This window comes from Capsicum annuum, chromosome 11 (genome assembly GCF_002878395.1).
Source record: "Capsicum annuum cultivar UCD-10X-F1 chromosome 11, UCD10Xv1.1, whole genome shotgun sequence".
NCBI lineage: Eukaryota > Viridiplantae > Streptophyta > Magnoliopsida > Solanales > Solanaceae > Capsicum > Capsicum annuum.
The window spans coordinates 204,998,241-205,016,731 of record NC_061121.1 but is presented as its reverse complement, the minus strand read 5'-3'; the positions used below and the strand labels follow the sequence as shown (position 1 = coordinate 205,016,731).

The 18,491-nt window shown below is 34.8% G+C and overlaps 1 protein-coding gene across 4 annotated transcripts; it reads left to right on the top strand.

The window, feature by feature from the left end:
- Window positions 1-11,635: 11,635 nt before the first annotated feature.
- LOC107848379 (methyl-CpG-binding domain-containing protein 7) lies at window positions 11,636-18,268 on the top strand. 4 transcript variants are annotated; one of them, XM_016693140.2, is made up of 7 exons: window positions 11,642-12,097; window positions 15,035-15,154; window positions 15,292-15,330; window positions 16,071-16,208; window positions 17,325-17,486; window positions 17,573-17,801; window positions 17,936-18,268. In XM_016693140.2, the coding sequence occupies exons 1-6, from the start codon at window positions 11,870-11,872 to the stop codon at window positions 17,795-17,797; spliced, it is 912 nt and encodes a 303-aa protein (XP_016548626.1). In that variant the 5' UTR covers window positions 11,642-11,869; the 3' UTR covers window positions 17,798-17,801; window positions 17,936-18,268. The 4 variants fall into 4 exon arrangements, with proteins under 4 accessions (XP_047255156.1, XP_016548627.1, XP_016548626.1 ...); XM_016693139.2 differs by having other exon boundaries at window positions 15,035-15,160; XM_047399200.1 differs by lacking the exon at window positions 17,325-17,486 and having other exon boundaries at window positions 11,636-12,097.
- The last annotated feature ends 223 nt before the right edge of the window (window positions 18,269-18,491 follow it).

Sequence of the window (18,491 nt, the reverse complement as noted above, 5' to 3'; positions counted from 1 at the left end):
AGGGACTTGGTTTGAATCAAAGTTAACCTTGAAAAAATCAATTTGTTGGACAGCCTCTTTAGAAACTCCTGCTCATCTTGCTAAAGTAGGGTCAAACACTGGAATCTCAACTAAGAAAAAGTGTCAAAAATATATAGATAAACAAAGGAACTCTAGGGACCTATTCCCTCGTCCAGAAGAACAACTCTATATCCTGCTAGAGTATTTGGTACTGAGAAGTATAGGTAACATGCTGACACAAAACTGAACTGAAGAGGACCTAGTCCTAGTCTAAAAAGATCAAATTGCCAGCTTGGAAAAACAAAAGTTTGATTCTTCCTCTATCCCTTCTTTGGAACCCAAGTTGAAATGGGTTCTCAAATCCAAAACATAAATAGCCAAACAAGAAGGAGTGAGAGAATCCAACCAAAATATGTTCATAGATAATGGTTGCTCAAGGTATATGAATGAAAGAACAAAAGATTTTCTCTCACTCAAGGAATTTTAATGGAGAAATGTCTCCTTTGAAAATAAAATAAAATGACATAGTCTTAGTATTGCAAGAATTGGCAACACCCTTGGTCATCAAATTGAAAAATGTGTACTATGTAAATGGATTGAAGTGCAATTTGCTCAAATAAGTCTCAGATTTGTGCCAAAGGAAATGAATTGGTTTAATTGATGACACTAATTTGAGGCTTTGGAACGTAGGACATACTAACTTGTCTCTCCTATAAAATTTTATGTCAAAAGACTTGGTCCTTGAAGTTACCTAACTTCAAGTTTGTAGACAACTAGACTTATAACTTTTATGAGAAGTGAAAGAAATCCAGGTCCTACATCATGCAAAAGAAGTATTAGTTGTATCCTCAGCCAACCAGACATGAAATTAACAACAATAGAGTACATGCTATTTGAGGTGAGTGTACATTAGCTTTGTCTAACTCAGTCTCATACCCTTGTAGGTGTACAAGCATGATAAAAAAAGGGAAAACAAAATCAAAAGAATGAATGACCAAACACAAAAAAGGAACTAAATGCTCATTGAGGGACTTGATCTCTTAAAAGGTCGGTCAGTCTTACATTACTTTTGAACTTTTAAAATATGACTGGTGCTGCCACGTAATCCATTTTCAGTTCTCTTCTTTGATTCCTTAAATCCTTTAAGTCTCCAAGCCACTTTTTTATCTATTCAAAACCTCACTCTTATTAAATCTCTTAGTCACTCTAATAAAATCATTGACATAATAGGTCTAGTTACTAAAATTGAGGTCTCTAATAGGCCACCTTATAATGTTGTTTCTATGAAAGAACATGAAAGTTTTTCGATTATTTCTGAAAGAGAAAAGCCATTTAAAACTATTGACTTGATTAAGGGACGTGGTACCACTCTGAATGTAAGTGTTGAGGATGTCTTGTGTTTGAACAATTGATAAAAAATTATGCAAGGAAGGGTTGCCTTTGAGAAAAGAACTTCATCAAATATCTTGGATACAACTGAACAATTGGTTTATTTAAATGAATGATGCTTTGAGTGCCAATCAAGCTTAGTCAGTAAATAAAAGAAGAATAAAATGAATAACTAAAGTAAGAAATGGTTTCACAAAATAACTTTGGTAAATGTTGATGAACAAGAAGAAAATGTGAAAGTGGATGATGGTGTGGCCGCAAGTGTCGCCAAAAGATGTAAAAAGTGATCGTTAGGTGAATAAGAAGAAAGATACGATAGGATCTAAACAGAGAAGGGATGTTGATGTATCAATTTCATCTAATGCGGCTTCATAGACAAGAAAAATAAAATAAAATGTTGATTCTAACACTAAGGGACCAGGTACTCAGACAAGGGTCCATGATTGAATTCACAAGCTAAGGAATTAACTCAAAAATAACTATAGGCTATTCTGAGAAAACAAATTGTCCTTATAGGGAAAGTAGATGGTCTAGAAATTACAGAATTTTCAAGCTTAGTAGACTTGGTGGCAACAATAAAGTTTCTAAATTAGTTGCTTCTATTCGACAACTTTTCTTGATTTACATACAGATAAGGTTATGGAGATTTAGGTCGCTGTACTTTTATTCTAAAAGAAACAGGTTGGTTACCAATATAAAAGGAGTGGATATGTGCTCAGATGAAAAAGTTCTTGGTGAGATATTTAAAGTACTTATTGAATGGAGGGTCCCTAGAAAATTATAGACTTGATGCCTTGTCTATGGATTTCTGCTCAACAAAGTGTTTAAGTTCTTTAAGGTCTTGCTCAAAGAAGGGTACCCCATAGACAAAAGGCACATATTCACCATCACCACCTTGAAAGAATATAATATCGTCAAGAAGAAAAGTGAATTAACAAATTATTTTGTGGTGTCTGATCTCATGTTGGCTTAGGAATGAGAAAATATTGAAGTAGAATGAGTGACCACATTGCTTATGCAGAAGGACTCTAAGATTTCTCTATTAAAATAAGCCTTGCAACTAACTTCTGAAAGAATAAGTGAGGACCTGGTCTCCTGAATGATTTTCAAACCAAAATGCTTAACTTGTAAAGAAAGTTGCTTAAATCTCATACATATGTTTATGATGTTTAACCATGATCCTCAAGCCACTTTCCAAGTCCTCTTCTTATCCTCGTTTTCTTATTTCCACGCCATACTTCTATTCTTCTCTAAAGATACTATATTCATGGCTTGCACTTTGGCACATTTTGTTATTTCTTGTGTAATATCTGAATGGCTTTTTTATAAATTCATGGATCTATATTAGTGTTTTGCCTACTTTTTACACATGTGCTCCTACCGTTATTTCCTCTTACTCAAGACATTGCAAGAGAGTAAGACAAATTAAAAATGTTAAAACAAGCAAAATTATCTTGATGAAAAAGAGATTCAAGAACATGTATGTGACAGATCTTAACTCCATTTTTAGGAGTAATTTGATATGTCTCAGTGAACATATCAATTGTTTTCTCCTGAACAAGGTCTAAGGGACCTGATCCTCTACTGGTCCTCTAGTGAAATAATACACCAAGGCATCATTAGATCTTTGCTCTTCTTGACGATAAGTAGACTTGGCATCATGTTAAGTATGGAAAATAATTCTGATTTGGTTGTATCTGTAACTATGTTGGATACTTGGTAGATAAAGAGAGCACGTGTCTAATGACTCATTACACACCACACCAAAAACCATCTTTAGCGGAAATTAATCAAAACTATTTTAGCACTCTTTGTAAATATTTTCAAAGGCTATAGCAATAGCGACAGTGAATTAAATGAAAATTATGGCACATAAAAAGTAACTTTTATTGTAGTTATGGAATATTGTGTGAACCATAGAAATTTATTTTACCGAATTGTGTGCAAAATTCTAAATTAGACTAAAAAGCACGTGCTTTTCTTGTTAATTCTAATAATGACATGGTGATGTATTTGTATGCAGATGTGGAGAAGCATTTCCTTACATCTTTTGGGATCTTATGAAGGACTGGGTACATGATAGTTTTACAAATGCACTAATCAAGGAGCAATTTGGAAAATATCATCTCCTTCATCTAAATCTCTCTTCAGTGGCTATGATCAGACTGTAGGTATCTACATAAGAATTAATTGACTATGTCTAACACAGCTTTATACTATTGTAGGTATGCACGCATAGCAAGATGGGAGAAAATAAGTGGTGGATATTATCTAGGTATCTCAAAGTATGCGTACAAAAGTTCAGAAGAGGGATCAGGTAATAGCCCAAAGGTTGGCTATACACGAAATTGGTTGCTAAGATGCAAATTCCAGCAACCAAATAAAGAGAAAACAACACAGAGAATGGAGATGAAGAAGAAGAATGCTTGAAATTAAAGGATAGATAGAAAGACCCTTACTCTTATTCAATGATTAGCACTAGAAGATGTTTCAAAATATTCAACACACCTCACAAATAAGAGTTCAAACCTTCCTCTTAGGTGACCCAAAGGAAACACTCTTCCTCAAGTACACCTTTCTTGCCAAATTATCCAAAACAAGTGAAACCCTAACTTCAAATATTCTTGGACGAATTTTCAAATTATAAGAGCTAAAACTAGAGACTAAAAACTACAATATAAGAGTAATATCCAATTTCATCAAAATCTAAAGAAAATACAAGCTAAAGGGTCTATTTATACTTATTACAACCAATGACCAAAATACCCTTAATGAAGGGTGCTCCTTTGGAGTGTAAAAACAAGTCATTAAAAGACAAGAATGACCTTAATGAATAGGCACCTATGTGTTGTAGGAATCCCTCCTTCTCTCTTCATTTGAACAAGGCTTTGTAATGTCTCCAAAAGGGTCTTCTAGTACTTGTAAATTCTGAAGCTTGTTCCTTTGAGAAGTCTTTGCAATCCTTATGCACTTTAGGCTTGTATCATCCTCTCCATCTTGAAAAGAATTTGTCCTCAAATTCGCACCTTGCAAAACCAAAGAGAGGGAAAATAAGCACACAATCCTCAAGGTAAGAGGGTTAGCATTACTACCGCAATTATATCATCACTCTAAGGTGGTTCACACTTAACATACATCCACTTATCCTTGGTATTTGACATGAAAATCTTAGCATATAGGATACCAAAGACTTGAATAGCAGCAATATCGAAAGTAACTGAGCACGACCAGCAACTATAACCTTCATATTTCAAGAGTATTCCAGGGTCAAATGGGAGCAGAAGATAAAAATCTAAGCCGAGATTAGCCATTCCTTTTATTAGAGCATCAAACTCACAATCATATTCATTTAAGAAAGGAAAACAGCCACCAAGATTACTACCTTTACATAATATCAATTCAAAATTAACATGGTTATCATCATAGGCGAAGAGGTAGTATAAGAAGGAATCAAGTATGAAGACATCAACCAAGGTACTATCATATACAAGAGGGTCATGTAGTTCGTGAATGCTCTTGTCACATGATAATGGATCCTTATTCAAGTTATAAGTCCTAACAGTAGATGGACACAAATCATTCTTACGAAAAGAATTAATTTTATCATCTAAAGGATCAACTGGTGCTTGCATACTCACAACAAGATTTTGGTCCTTATACAACCTATCAACACCAAGAGTATTACAAAAGGGTGATTCATACACTTCTTGACTAATCCAATCCAAAACTACACTACTTTGGCTACTACAAGCCACATCACAACAATTCAAGTTTTTAGGAGTGTAGAAAATAGCTTGGTTACCTTGTAGATTATGAGAAATGTTTTCTTCACTTTGTTTCGCATCATGGCATCCCTCATGCTCCACATTACAAGGGAATATGTCAAGGTTTCCCTTTGGATTCACTTCTTCCTCGTTTGTCCCACAATAGGGACTTTCGGCCAAGGGCTTGAAGGAAACTTCCTTGGGCTTCTCCTCGGGACTTCTAGGATCTTGAACCTACACATGAGAAGATAAAATACTAAGCAAAATGCTATTATTTGGGTTAGTGAATAAAAAGGGTCCTTTGTAGATAAGATCCATAATCAAGCATTTTTTTCCCTTCCAACTTCACTACCCATGGTTTTCCCTTCCTTTTTCCTTCTTTGTTCACATTTTTCTTGTACCTCACTAATAATTTTCTCTCTATCTTGAGGCTTGGCCTCACTCTTTTTGGTTTCTAACTCATGGAGAGGAGTCATTAGATTTTGTGAAGTATAAGATCTTTGGACTTGAGGTGTTTGGAATTGTGGAGATTTTGGTGGACATAGTCTATCAACCCTCGCTCTAATTCTAATCATGTCACCCCTCATTGAATCCATATCACTCCTTATAGACTCATTTTCGCTCTTCATTTCTCGACTCTAGGCCTCCATTTGGGCCATCAAAGCTCCCATAACATTATTTCCCAAAGGTTAGGAAGTAGTACCTTCGGTTTCCATGGAAAATGTACCTACGAAGTATAAAAAACAGCAAGTAAAATAACCTACAAAATGAGCAAACGAGTCAGTTCAAAAGCCTCATTTCACTCACACTCAACCTCACCTCACACTTGACTTCACAAGTGTTGGAGAACCGACAATACTTGGCAAGTTACTTGAGAGGTGAGAAGCTTTGAATCAGAATGGATCTTCATTTGAAACGACTCAAAATAAGTGATGCACGAACTTGAACCAACAAAAATACTACGACTTGAAAATGAGAAAAGCACACAAAAATCGAAGACACGAAACAACGGACTCTAATCTAATTACCAAACTAGTAGGTAATTACTAGCTTACTACTTAGTAATAGAATCAACACAAAAGCAACTAGAAACAATAAATAGAAATTAGGAAATCTAATTTTAGAACTCAATTTGGTTGTTTATATAAATGATGATGTGGCAGCTTGTGATTGGACATCACTTTTCAAAAATTTTAAATCTCAATACACTTGTTTCGGCCAAACACACTTAAGAGAAGGAAGAGAATTTGGTTTTAGAGGGGAAAATTTCAATATTGAAGACTTTTCAAGATTTAAAATGGATGAGAAATGAATTGGTCCCCCCTTTGTACTTGCAATTGTACTTTATTGTCCCCTTGTCCCCTCTTCCTTTTGGAAGAATGCAATATTCTTTGAATATGCTTTTGGACAAACAACCTTTTCACTCTCTTTCTTCCCTTTTTTGGATCAAACAAGAACCTTGAATACTCTTCTTCACTAAGTTATGAAGATCATGGATGAACAAGATGAATATTCAAGCGTTGACCAAGTTTGACCACCTAGCAAATGAACTCCAAATCTGAATTTTTTTGAAGATCTAGGTTCCTTAGCCCAAAACAACTTCAACCAACCAAAAATTGGCCACAAATCAAGTCACCAACACAAGCCAAAAAACGTCACCCTCTCCAAAAGCTTCAAACAAGCCACAACAATGGTGGATCTAGCTCAAAAACAACCAAACTTCATTCTAAAAGTAGATCTAGACTCCCTATGTGCTAAAGAGAAAGGATCTAGCACTAGAAACCTTCCAAACAAAACAAAAACTTGTGGATCTAACTTGGAAAATTCAGATCTACAACAAACACACAAGACAACACACAATTTTTTTTGGTATTTTCTAATTTTCGACTCTTTTTTTATGAGATTTTCTATATAAGAACACTAAAACCAAGATTTAGGGATGTTGGAACAACCCTAACCAAGGCTTTGATACCAAATGATAGCCCAAAGGTAGGCTATACACGAAATTGGTTACTAAGATGCAAATTCCAGCAACCAAATAAAGAGAAAACAACACATAGAATGGAGATGAAGAAGAAGAAAGCTTGAAATTAAAGGATAGATAGAAAGACCCTTACTCTTATTCAATGATTAGCATTAGAAGATATTTCAAAATATTCAACACACCTCACAAATAAGAGTTCAAACCTTCCTCTTAGGTGACCCAAAGGAAATACTCTTCCTCAAGTACACCTTTCTTGCCAAATTATCCAAAACAAGTGAAACCCTAACTTCAAATGTTCTTGGACCAATTTTCAAATTCTAAGAGCTAAAACTAGAGACTAAAAACTACAATATAAGAGTAATATCCAATTTCATCAAAATCTAAAGAAAATACAAGCTAAAGGGTCTATTTATACTTATTACAACCAATGACCAAAATACCCTTAATGAAGGGTGCTCCTTTGGAGTGTAAAAATAAGTCATTAAAAGACAAGAATGCCTTTAATGAATAGGCGCCTATGTGTTGTAGGAATCCCTTCTTCTCTCTTCATTTGAACAAGGCTTTGTAATATCTCCAAAAGGGTCTTCTGGTACTTGTAAATTCCGAAGCTTGTTCCTTTGAGAAGTCCTTGTAATCCTTATTCACTTTAGGCTTGTATCATCAGGTTCATCTGCATATTCTAGTACCACTAACTACACTCATAAAAGCTTTGAACTATCTTGAAATGCCACATAGATTTTCTTGTTCTTTTCCATACTTCTGTAACATTGTCATGTAATTTGAACTACATTGTCATATCTTTTTTTTGACATGACATATTGATTTTTCTCCTTTTAAGGCATAATCCTAACACTTCCTTCATTTTACAATCACTTCAAAAGAACAGTTGAAAATTCCTTGAAACCCTTGGTCTAATAGTTCGTTCTGAACTCTCTTTTATGAAAACCCACACTTTTTCCTAAACTAATTATAACAACTTTGGACCCTCCTAAGACTTATTTATAAGTTTGCTACAAGTAAAGGTTCTGATGAAAGGATCAGGTCACTCAAAAAAATTTAATAGGTTGGTAAGAATGTTACAAGAAAGTGAGAAAGTAAATATCTTGCAAAAAATTATACACAATCAGGGACCTGGTTCCTCTACTATATCTAGACGAAAGAAAGGGGTGAAATCTAATATTGATGTCCAAAATATCTATGAGAAATTGTTTGAGGGAGGTTTGCCGAGGAAAAAAGGGGATGTTAAGATTTTTTTAAAAAAAAATAGATGTTGTTTCAGTAGGGACCGACCCCTGCTAGTGATTAATGCAGAAATTCATGCAAAGAGTTCACTCAAAAATATTTCTAAAAATAGTTTCTTCATGATAGAGTGTTTGATCTTGAGATGGTTGGATTGGATGCAAGTTTTCTCCAATTCCCATAAGGGGACTAGGTGCCTTGATGGCTTCTCATCTAGAATTAGCTTCTCAAAAGGTAAAGTATCTCAGTTGCAAATCAAAGCTGGGGACCTGAACCAAAAGCTTCTTTAAGTTAGTAAAGATTTCAATATTCTTAAGATAACAAATGTCTTGAATCAACTTTTACCTTGTCTTCCTTCCTAATATACATTTGTATCATCCATCTTTTGCCTAAGCTTTATTTCAGACCTTATATGGCAAATTGACATTTTTCTCCTTTTATATATGCTTTTAATTGTATTAACAGAATATTTTGCATATCTTGTTGTTGCCTATATCTCTATTTCTTCTCTATTCCTTTTTCTCATGTTAGTGTTGCCCTAGTGGCTATATGTTAATATATGTTGATTTTTCTCTTACTTGATTTACCATTTGCTCTTTTTAATGGTGCCAAAAGGGTAAAAATCTTGGTAAAATAGGAAAAAATGGCGATAGAGGGAACTGATGAAGGGATCTAGTACCTGAGAGAATAATATAGTAAAAGAAACTAATCAATGGTGATAAGGAAAAAGAAATAAGTGTTGGTGTCAAGGGGAACATTCTAATCAGATCCACTGTTGGATTAAGATTGTCATCATCAAAAAGAGAAAAATGTTATATTTGTGGTTTTGATGATTGACAAATCTATTCGTAATCTGATGATTGGCAAGTTCATAAAGGAACCCGAAAAAAATTAAATATGGTTCTCTGGAGATGTTAGTGATAGGGGGAACTAATACGAGAGATGATGGTGATAGATGAACTAATAAGGGACCTAATGCTTTTAACTACTAGGAGAACTAAAAAGGGCATAAATGTTGTTGATCAATTGCTCAGAGTTAACTGTGTGAGAACTTGGTCCTCAGAATGATACTGTTTTATAGAGATCGGGTACATATTATGAATGTACTCATAAGTAACTTCTAAAGAGAATTTCTCCTGGTTCAAATATGTCAGGTGATATGTGGCATGGAATCACTAAACTGGCACATGGGACATCTATTCCTAATGATTGATGAACTACATACAGGGACCTAGCACCCGATATGTATGAGTATGTGGTCAACTAATGTCTAACAGTACTACATTAGTGTGTGCAGATATCTTCTAAGAAAATTTGGTTCTCAAGAGAAACTATCCCTCAAAGGGATCTTGTTCCTTAGGGACCAGGCCCATCGGACGTTGAACTTTTTGGCAGTCAATAGTACAGCTAGCAGTTGTACTTCTTACAAGAAAACTGGCGCACAACAGCAGCTTTTCAATCTCGAGTAATGAGAAACTTTCTAGATTTTTCCTTCCATTTGCTCCATATATATAAATCATTATATAGAAGGAAAACCTAACTTTTGCACCTCCAAAAATTCACATCCTCTTAGCAAAAGTCTTCAGTGTTCTTCAGTTCAAAGATTCTACAGCAAAGGACCTATTCTCAGCCTACGACAGTTATTCTTAGTTCATTGTTATTTGAGTCTTTGTACTTTATGCTAAATTGTAAATCTACTCCTATGTTATAACAGATCGTGGATATTGAACTTGTCTGTGTTCTTAGGTTGTGTCGCATTAACTAAAGGCTAAATACATCGACAGGCCCCTCAACTTAGCACGATCTTTCACTTTAGCATCTAAGGTGGACGTTGTTCATTTTAAGCACCCAAAGCAACTACAAAGTGTGTCATTTTGGCACCTTTTTGCATTACTCTAGCATGTGAATTGCACTCGCTTCTAACATGGACTAAATGACCAATTAATTTGTGCCAACTAATTTTAAATTTCCACATCATTATATGCATCCATAATTATTTTTTAAAATTAAAAAAGATCAAAATACATTACAAGGTGTCCAATGAATTAATGACACGTGGCTTTTGACCAAATAATTACAAAAGTACTTTGACTTCATCTTCCTCACCCAACCATTCTTCAAGTTTAACCTCCATCAATGGAGGTTGAATTTTTCAAGAATGATAAACATGCCTCCTCATTCTTTAAGGATGATAGATCCGCATTAATAGCTTCCCGAATTTCGAATATATGACTAAAATAAAATATGGAGGAGAAGGAGGCGTGTGTTCGATTAGAAAATTAATCAACAAAAGAAAACATGGATACCATTAGCTCAAAATGTCCAGCAACTTGCAAATGAATTTAGAAGCACCAACTAAATCAACTCAATCGCTTTAATAAATGATTTATTGACTAATTAGTTTGATCAAAATGACGTAAGAAAAATGTCCATTAATGGAGGTTGAATTTTTAGACAAATTTTTATTTTTTTCACTTTTTAAATTATATTATTAGAAGTGATATGGAAAAAATATTCAAATAAATTATTCTCTAAGAAATAAGGGGAGGTTTGGAGTACCATTAATAGAGTTTGAGCATGAAAAAATGGGGAAAGATAGTGGAATAAAAAATAGGAAAGAAGATGATAAAATTAAATAAAAAATAGACTAAAATGACGTTGTCACGCGCCCAAAAGCGAGTGTATTATACTCACTTTTCCAAATCAGCAAAAGATGTCAAAGTGACACAGTTTATGACTACTTTAGGTGCTTAAAATGAACAACGGTCATCTTAGGTGCCAAAGTGAAAGATCGAGGCAAGTTGAGGGACTTGTCGATGTGTTTGGCCTTAACTAAAGTTAGTTAGTTGCACTAACTAGGTTTAGTCAAGTTTGATTTTCATCATTTGTATGGTATTTTCTTGGGTAGAGTTACTTAGGAGTGTCAACCAAAGGTAGCTGATAAAGAGGGCTAGAGTTGACTAAGTTGTGGTCAGCTAGAGTTAGTTGACATTAGAGACTACAATAGAGTTATTGTAGTGTTGCTCGTGTTGAAGCTATCACAGGGAAATGGGGTTAAGAGGTTAGCCATAAGATTACGAGAATGAGTCTGTAATCAAACCATTATTCTTATTTCAGTGAACTGTTATTGGTAAAAATCCGACAAAGTAGGTGTGATTTTTTCTCCCCGTTAACTAAGGAGGTTTTAACGTAAATATTTGTTGTTCCTTACTCTTTCAATTAGCCTTAATTACATTTTCTTTGTCCACTGAAATTTGCTTTGTCCTATTGATGGTCAAATTCAATCAACGACTTGATCTCTTGACTAGTGGCGGATTCACAAAGCCTTCAAAAGGCCTACTAAATTTCCCAACAAAACCAAAATGAATAAAAGCGACTAATAAAGTGTTAAAACAATAAACAACTCTTGCTGTTACATTCCCACCAAGACCAAGTGGACAGAGCTTGTACAGAATATAAAAAGTACTAGGTGGTGTCAGTCGCTTTGAGAATCATGTCAACACGCATGGATCAGAAACACATTTCTTCCTCAATATCACCGACACGCCGACACCGAAGCGGCGCGGAGTACCCAACTTCCGGTCAACTAGTGATGGCACCGCCTACAACCACCACTGCCACTGCCATTACTCCCTACAGACCTTTGTTATCAAGGTTTAACTTACCACCTGGTTGGGGTGTTGAAGAAGTGCCTCGCTCTACTGGTCATCATATTGACAGGGTCCATTCCTTGCTCCTTTTCTCTACACTTTTGCTAATTATTTACTACTCTCACTTTTTTTTTAGTCCGTTTAAAATAGGATGACTTTTTTATATATATATAATACTTTCAACGTATTTGTAGCGTGTTTAATACCACAAGATTAGAAAATATTTCGATATATTTGACATAATTTTAGTTTAATAATTTATGATCACAACATTGAAAAGTATTTTTTCCTTAAATTTCGTGCAAGCCAAAACAGATTATTATTTTTAAGCGGAGAAAGTATTATTATTAAGTGAATTTGCTGCATCTAAGCTCTTTTATTTGTCATTTTGAAGTTGCTTAATTTTTATACATTGAGGGGTTGTTTGGTATGCGGACTAAGTTATCTCGGCATTGTAGTCGTGAGATTCTAATTTCTGGATAAAATAATCTCAAATTAGATGGTATAAGGTGAAATGTCTCATGATTAAGTTTGATATTAGATTTATATTTCATATGATTGATGATGATAAATTTATGTCATCAACAAAATGCATATAAATTTACTCTCAAACTTAATATTGACTAGTTTAACCAGATGAGGCCGCACGTGCCTCGCACATGGAACGTTTGGTTATTTAAAATTTAAAATTCTTAAACTAATGAAAAAAGTATTAGTTTTCATTAATTTTGATGACTTCTAATAAGAAAAGGTATTACCATAAATATATTTAATTAATTTTCAATTCTTAAATATTACAAAAAATAATGAAAAGACAATTTTATCCAAAGCAAAGACTTTCAAGTTCAAACAACATTTCGCCTAGTGGCGGAACCAAGATTTTCACTAAGGGAGTTCATTAGTGAACATACGAACTAATCGAAGGGGTTCAACATTTACTATATATACATAAAAAATGATTTTAACTATGTACATATGGGAGTTCAACATTTACTATATATACATAAAAAAAAATGATTTTAACTATGTACATATAGCATAATTTTCCGACGAAGGGGGTTCGGATGAACCCCTACTTGAAGGGTAGCTCCAGCCTTCACACTTTTAATATATTATAGATTATAGATATAGATATAAATTATAGATTATAGATATATTCCACCTTATTCCTTACCAAACAACAGCTGATAGTATAATGAATTGCTACAAGTTATTTTTCGCTCTACTAATATATAGCTAGTATCTTAGATTGTTATTTTCTCTTAATTGTTGTTGAAAAAATTGGAACAGAAAAGAAAGGTGATCTTCTAGTTTCTATTACTGGATTGACCTTCTGCGGAATAAATCCTACGGATTAGAAAATTCTAGAATAAGGTCAAGCAACATGATACAATTGGATTAATATTCAGTTATAGTGTAGAAATTCTTCACATTGTGAGTGTATACAAGTTAAGTCCAATTCTAGTTTTACTTAATTGTGTCTGCTTTACTAACTTTCAAGTTTCAACAAGAGGAAAATGGGATGAATGTCACATGAGATTTTGAGTTAAGCTTAACTTTGGTAAGAAGTGTAAGAAGTGGTAAAGGAAACACGTAGTAGTAAATTGTTTTATACAATTTGGGTCTAACTGAAGCTGGCAGGGTAACATGTTGAATGATTTTTGTGTCTCCAAGCTTTAGTAACAATGCATGCAAGCACACCCACTGCTTTTAGGTCGTACTCACGTGGTTAAAAATTTCACGAAGTATATAGTTAATTAAGCATTTGGAGATGAGTTGGTTGAGATTGAAGGAAGAAATAGTATTGATGTTGAAGTTGAAAAAGGGTATTTGAAAGTTGAAGTTGCGTTTGAGCAGAAAAATATAGTCCAAGTATTGTGAGTGAAAACCTGTTTTTCAAATTCTATATTTCATGTTTGAAGTTGAAATATGGGCCGAGTTAATAAATAAACATTTATTTGAAATATTCTCCAATATTATTTCAAAACTTTGAGCAGAAATCTATAGCCAAACAGTTAAATCTGCATCTTTTGTGATGAAAAAAAGGGGTGAAATAGAACTGTGTACCCACTGATTTAATCACAGTGTATCATTTGAATGTATTTCTAGTTATCATGAAAGTATGTGTTTTAAAGGTTTGAGTTTTGCGATACCGCTACACATACATCCTTTGTTTGAAGAAATATTGGTACTTTCAGAATGCTTTGCATTTTTATTTTATAAAGTATTTTCCTACTCCAGGGATGCATATATTAAGATAGCAAATCAACAGGTGGAAAGATCACAGCTGGTCTAGGAGCCTAAAGAGCTCAATTGACTTAGTTGTAGAGGGCGACTGGAAAGGAGGCTCAACCCACAGTAGTGGGCAGCAAAACCTGGTTTGGTTCACTTTGCCGTGGAATTCGAATTTGAGTGGACATTATAACTGGGTAATTTGTCCCTCAGGAACCTTACATGGTAGGTCCATAGTATAACTGGCGAAAAGAAGAGATTAAAGGAATAAGAATGAATCTGAATTGAATTAAAGGTTGATTTAAATATGAGATGGTTATGGCTTTTTCTCTGAGGTTATGTCATGCGTGATGAAAGAATTGATGACTCTGTACTTTGACCTTCAATTTTACTAGTCTATGACTACTTTCGATCATTTCTAGTTCCAATAAAGATGCAGCAGGGGATCGATAATGAGTCTTTGTTGCTGACAAAGCTTCAATTTCAGATTGCTAACCCCTAGTACTTTCATCAAACTTGATTAGTGAAAGCTAACACTGAGCATGTATTTACCCAATGTATTGATAGCAAAACCTCAAAAGATAAGAGCTGCTCTGTCGATCAGATATTACTGGAAATTCGTAGCCTTTTAAGTGATCTATGTAGGCTTGGGCACGTCCTTTCATTCCGTTGTAATGGAGCTAAATTTGTCCTTACCCAAGTATCAGATTATTTATGGAAATGCCAATCGAGTTTATCACATCATACTCTAAAACATACACTATGTTTTCATGCAGTACTACTATGAGCCCGGGACTGGGCTAAAGTACAGATCATTGAGAGAAGTCGAGCGACGATTGAACGGTGAAATAGTTGCTCCTAGAACCAGGGTATCGACAAGGAGAAACTATTCTAAGGCAAGTGTAAGAGTAGAACATTCCACAAAGATTTAGTACTTTAGCTAACTTGATGATGCCTGAGTATGAATCTCCTCTCTTTTTTTACTTTTTGTTTTTTCTGTTCTGGTCATCCACGGAGTATTCATCCTTCACAGAGTTCTCTATCTCGGAAGATGGTTATCTATGACGGAAAGGTACGGATTTGGCTGCACTTTAGCCCTGAGATCTTTTACTTAATTAGTACTTGTGGATGGTATGTGTTGAACCATTATTATAGTGATATATTTTCAGGTTTTTTTTTCTTGTGTGTGTGTGTATGTGTGTTTTGATCTTGGGTTCGGGATGGGGGCAGCTGGAAGGATGAGGATCATATTGTCATTCTTCTTGTAATCGAAAATTAAAATTTGTCAAAAAGCAATGGGCTTGGATTTTCAGAAGAAAATGAGTTCTGGTTGTTCGTGAGGTCAATTACACTTAACCTACTAAAATATAATTCTGAAAGAATATAGTCCAAATTTCCGGTATAATGTTGGTAAGTAAGAATCACAATCTTCTCCTAGTAATTGCAACAGCAACTCCAACTTTTAGAATAGTCTAGGACTTGGGACCTTTGAAATCTATGAACAGAATACCACTTTTTCACTGTTATTGTTTTCTTATGATTTTAGAAAACACAAGCTTCATTTGAAAATCTTTAAAAGGAATGCAAAGGTTGTAATCCCACTGCTTACTCGGAAATATTAGCTAAAGGAATCGAGGGTGTTATATTCCTTGAAAGAAAGTTAGACGACAAACCAGCTCATCTTACATTGATGCAAGTAAAGGGTAGGATTTTCAAAAATTTAACCATCAACTGATGGTGCCTTCAAGCAAGGTGAAAGATGTATTCTGCATCAAATAGGAAACCTGACAATTCACATCGGCAAAATTTCAGATGGTGTGTATGGATCAAGAGAAGTTGAATGAATGGGCAATTGTGCCATCAACATGTGCAGCCACCGTACCCTATGATCTTCCTGATGGTTGGGTAATAGAAGAGGTACCACGTAGAGACGGAAGCTTGGTGGATAAGGTACACTCTCCTGTCCTTTTAATATACTCAATTCATTTTATCTATGTTGACATAAGCTACTGTTATGTTTTCTCAGATTGGCCCAATCATTTATGTCTGATAAACCATGGTACATTATCGGATCGAAAGTAACATCTCTGAAAGTTTATGAAGTATAGTTTTTTAGGTAAGAGAGCTTTCCCCTACGGACCGATAGTGGTACGTCAGGGGGAGTGGGAATAGGATCATCCCATAACTTTGAAATTTCATAAGCTTTTCGTGAACATATCGTACATCATGTCTCGTGTATGAGATCACTGATATGTGCTTCATTTTGCACATTTTGCAGAGAGCCAATTGAGCATGCTTTTGCAATTTTATGAAATTATTCATTGGGAAATTATCATGAAATTTCTATCTGTGATAGGCATTAGGTGCGTTACTGAATTACCTTGCTGATCTAGCATAATTGACATTGGGGAACCAGGAGTGGGGTGCCCCGGGCCTGAAGCGGTGTCACGTGACACCGCTTCATCGAAATGTTTTACTAAATATGAATATATTGATCATAAGCAAGATGAAAATATTGGGTATAAAATTAAAAAAATGACACCTCATGTTAATATAGTAATTTATTTATTTGTTCACTTTTTAGAAGTTTGAAATATTTTGTGTACGCCACTGTGGAGAACTAGATTAGACGTTACAACCATATTGGATGTCTAACCGAATTATTAGTTTATGCTACTGACTAATCTATCTCATGTGGGCTCAACATCACAGTAACAATGCACTGCGTGGTCCTTTGCTAACAAGGTAATACTGCGTGCATTGTTACTTCTTTTGATTGTTTTCAACTTTCTATAATTCAGTTTTACCTTGTTTCGGATGCACCAATTTGATGTCTCAAACATCGTCATATGGTAATGTCACATATAAGCATATCAATGCAGATTTATCATCAAGTTCTGTCTCTCTGTTTCTGAGTTTATGAAATTTCATCTATTAAACATGCTGTTCTTGTCCGTTTTGGAAATTACGAGAAAGACCACTCCGTTTCTCCTTTTCCTTATTTTTTTTGGTAAGTGCCTGTGTGACGAAATTATAAACTGGTTTTATTTTTGTTCTTGTGTGTAGTATTACTATGAACCAGGTACCGGACTAAAATTTAGATCCAGAATAGCAGCACAGAGATACTTGGCGGAAATGAGAGAAGACGTTCCTTTGTCAACTAGTTTAGAAGAATTAAAAGAGAATAAACCATTGTCCAAGATGTTTAAGTTGCACCATCATGCAAGGGTGGGCTAATATCATGTAGGTCAATACAAGCATGACATTTATTTTCTTTTGATGTTAAGAGTGTGTCTCCTCTTTTGCCTTTGTAGAAATCTCCTCCATGTACGAGAAACATCGTTCGAGAGAATTCAGACAAATCCTCGTTTCTTTCTCCACCAGCAAAAGTAAATTGGGTCCTTTCTAGTCCTAGAGGGGATGCTTGGAATCCTTTCATTGCTGGAACACCAATTCCTGATTCGGTAAAACAGCAGTGGACTAAACGATTCATGTTGCTCATGAATGACGAGACCCTCAATGCAGAAAACTCGAACTAGAAAGGTAAGCCAAAGCACTAAAGCTTCAAATCTTCTATACTCCCTTTCATATAAGTACTATGTATATTTTCTCTGGAGTTAGTGTGTGGAAGCAACTGAACACAGCTCTCTGCATTTATTTTCCTATCTTCCTTGCAGGCGTTAAACCGAGAGTTCAAAAAGAATGCTGTTCTGGAAACAGTTGTTTACGTTTCACGAAAGCTTAGACTACTTCTAACTAGAGAACTGCATGCTAATCTTGTATATACCGACATTATGCAACTCCTTTTCACTTTGCTGTCTAACCACTGTACATAATCTCTTGTTCTGCTAATTCTGTGTTTGCTCATGCTCTCAATGTGTTTTGTAACCAATTCAACAACTTTTTTCTATGGTACATGTTTTTTCTTTGGTACATGTTTTAAGTACGGATGTATAATTAAAGTTTGTAGTTTCAGTCATATACAGTAGTTATGGAATCTACTTGTAACACCCCGTATTTTCGAGTTAGAAATCCGAACCGTAGTTCCTACGTGTATAAGCTCTAATTCCATGGTTTATATTTAAATTCATGTGTCATGATCTTTCTCCTAGTATATGAAGTGATTATGAGGTGAAAAATGTTCATAGAAATCGCTTAAAGCAAAGTTGAGCTAAGAATTCTTCATTCGTCCAAAGTTTGATATTCGATTCTACAAGGGTCACCTTTGAGCGA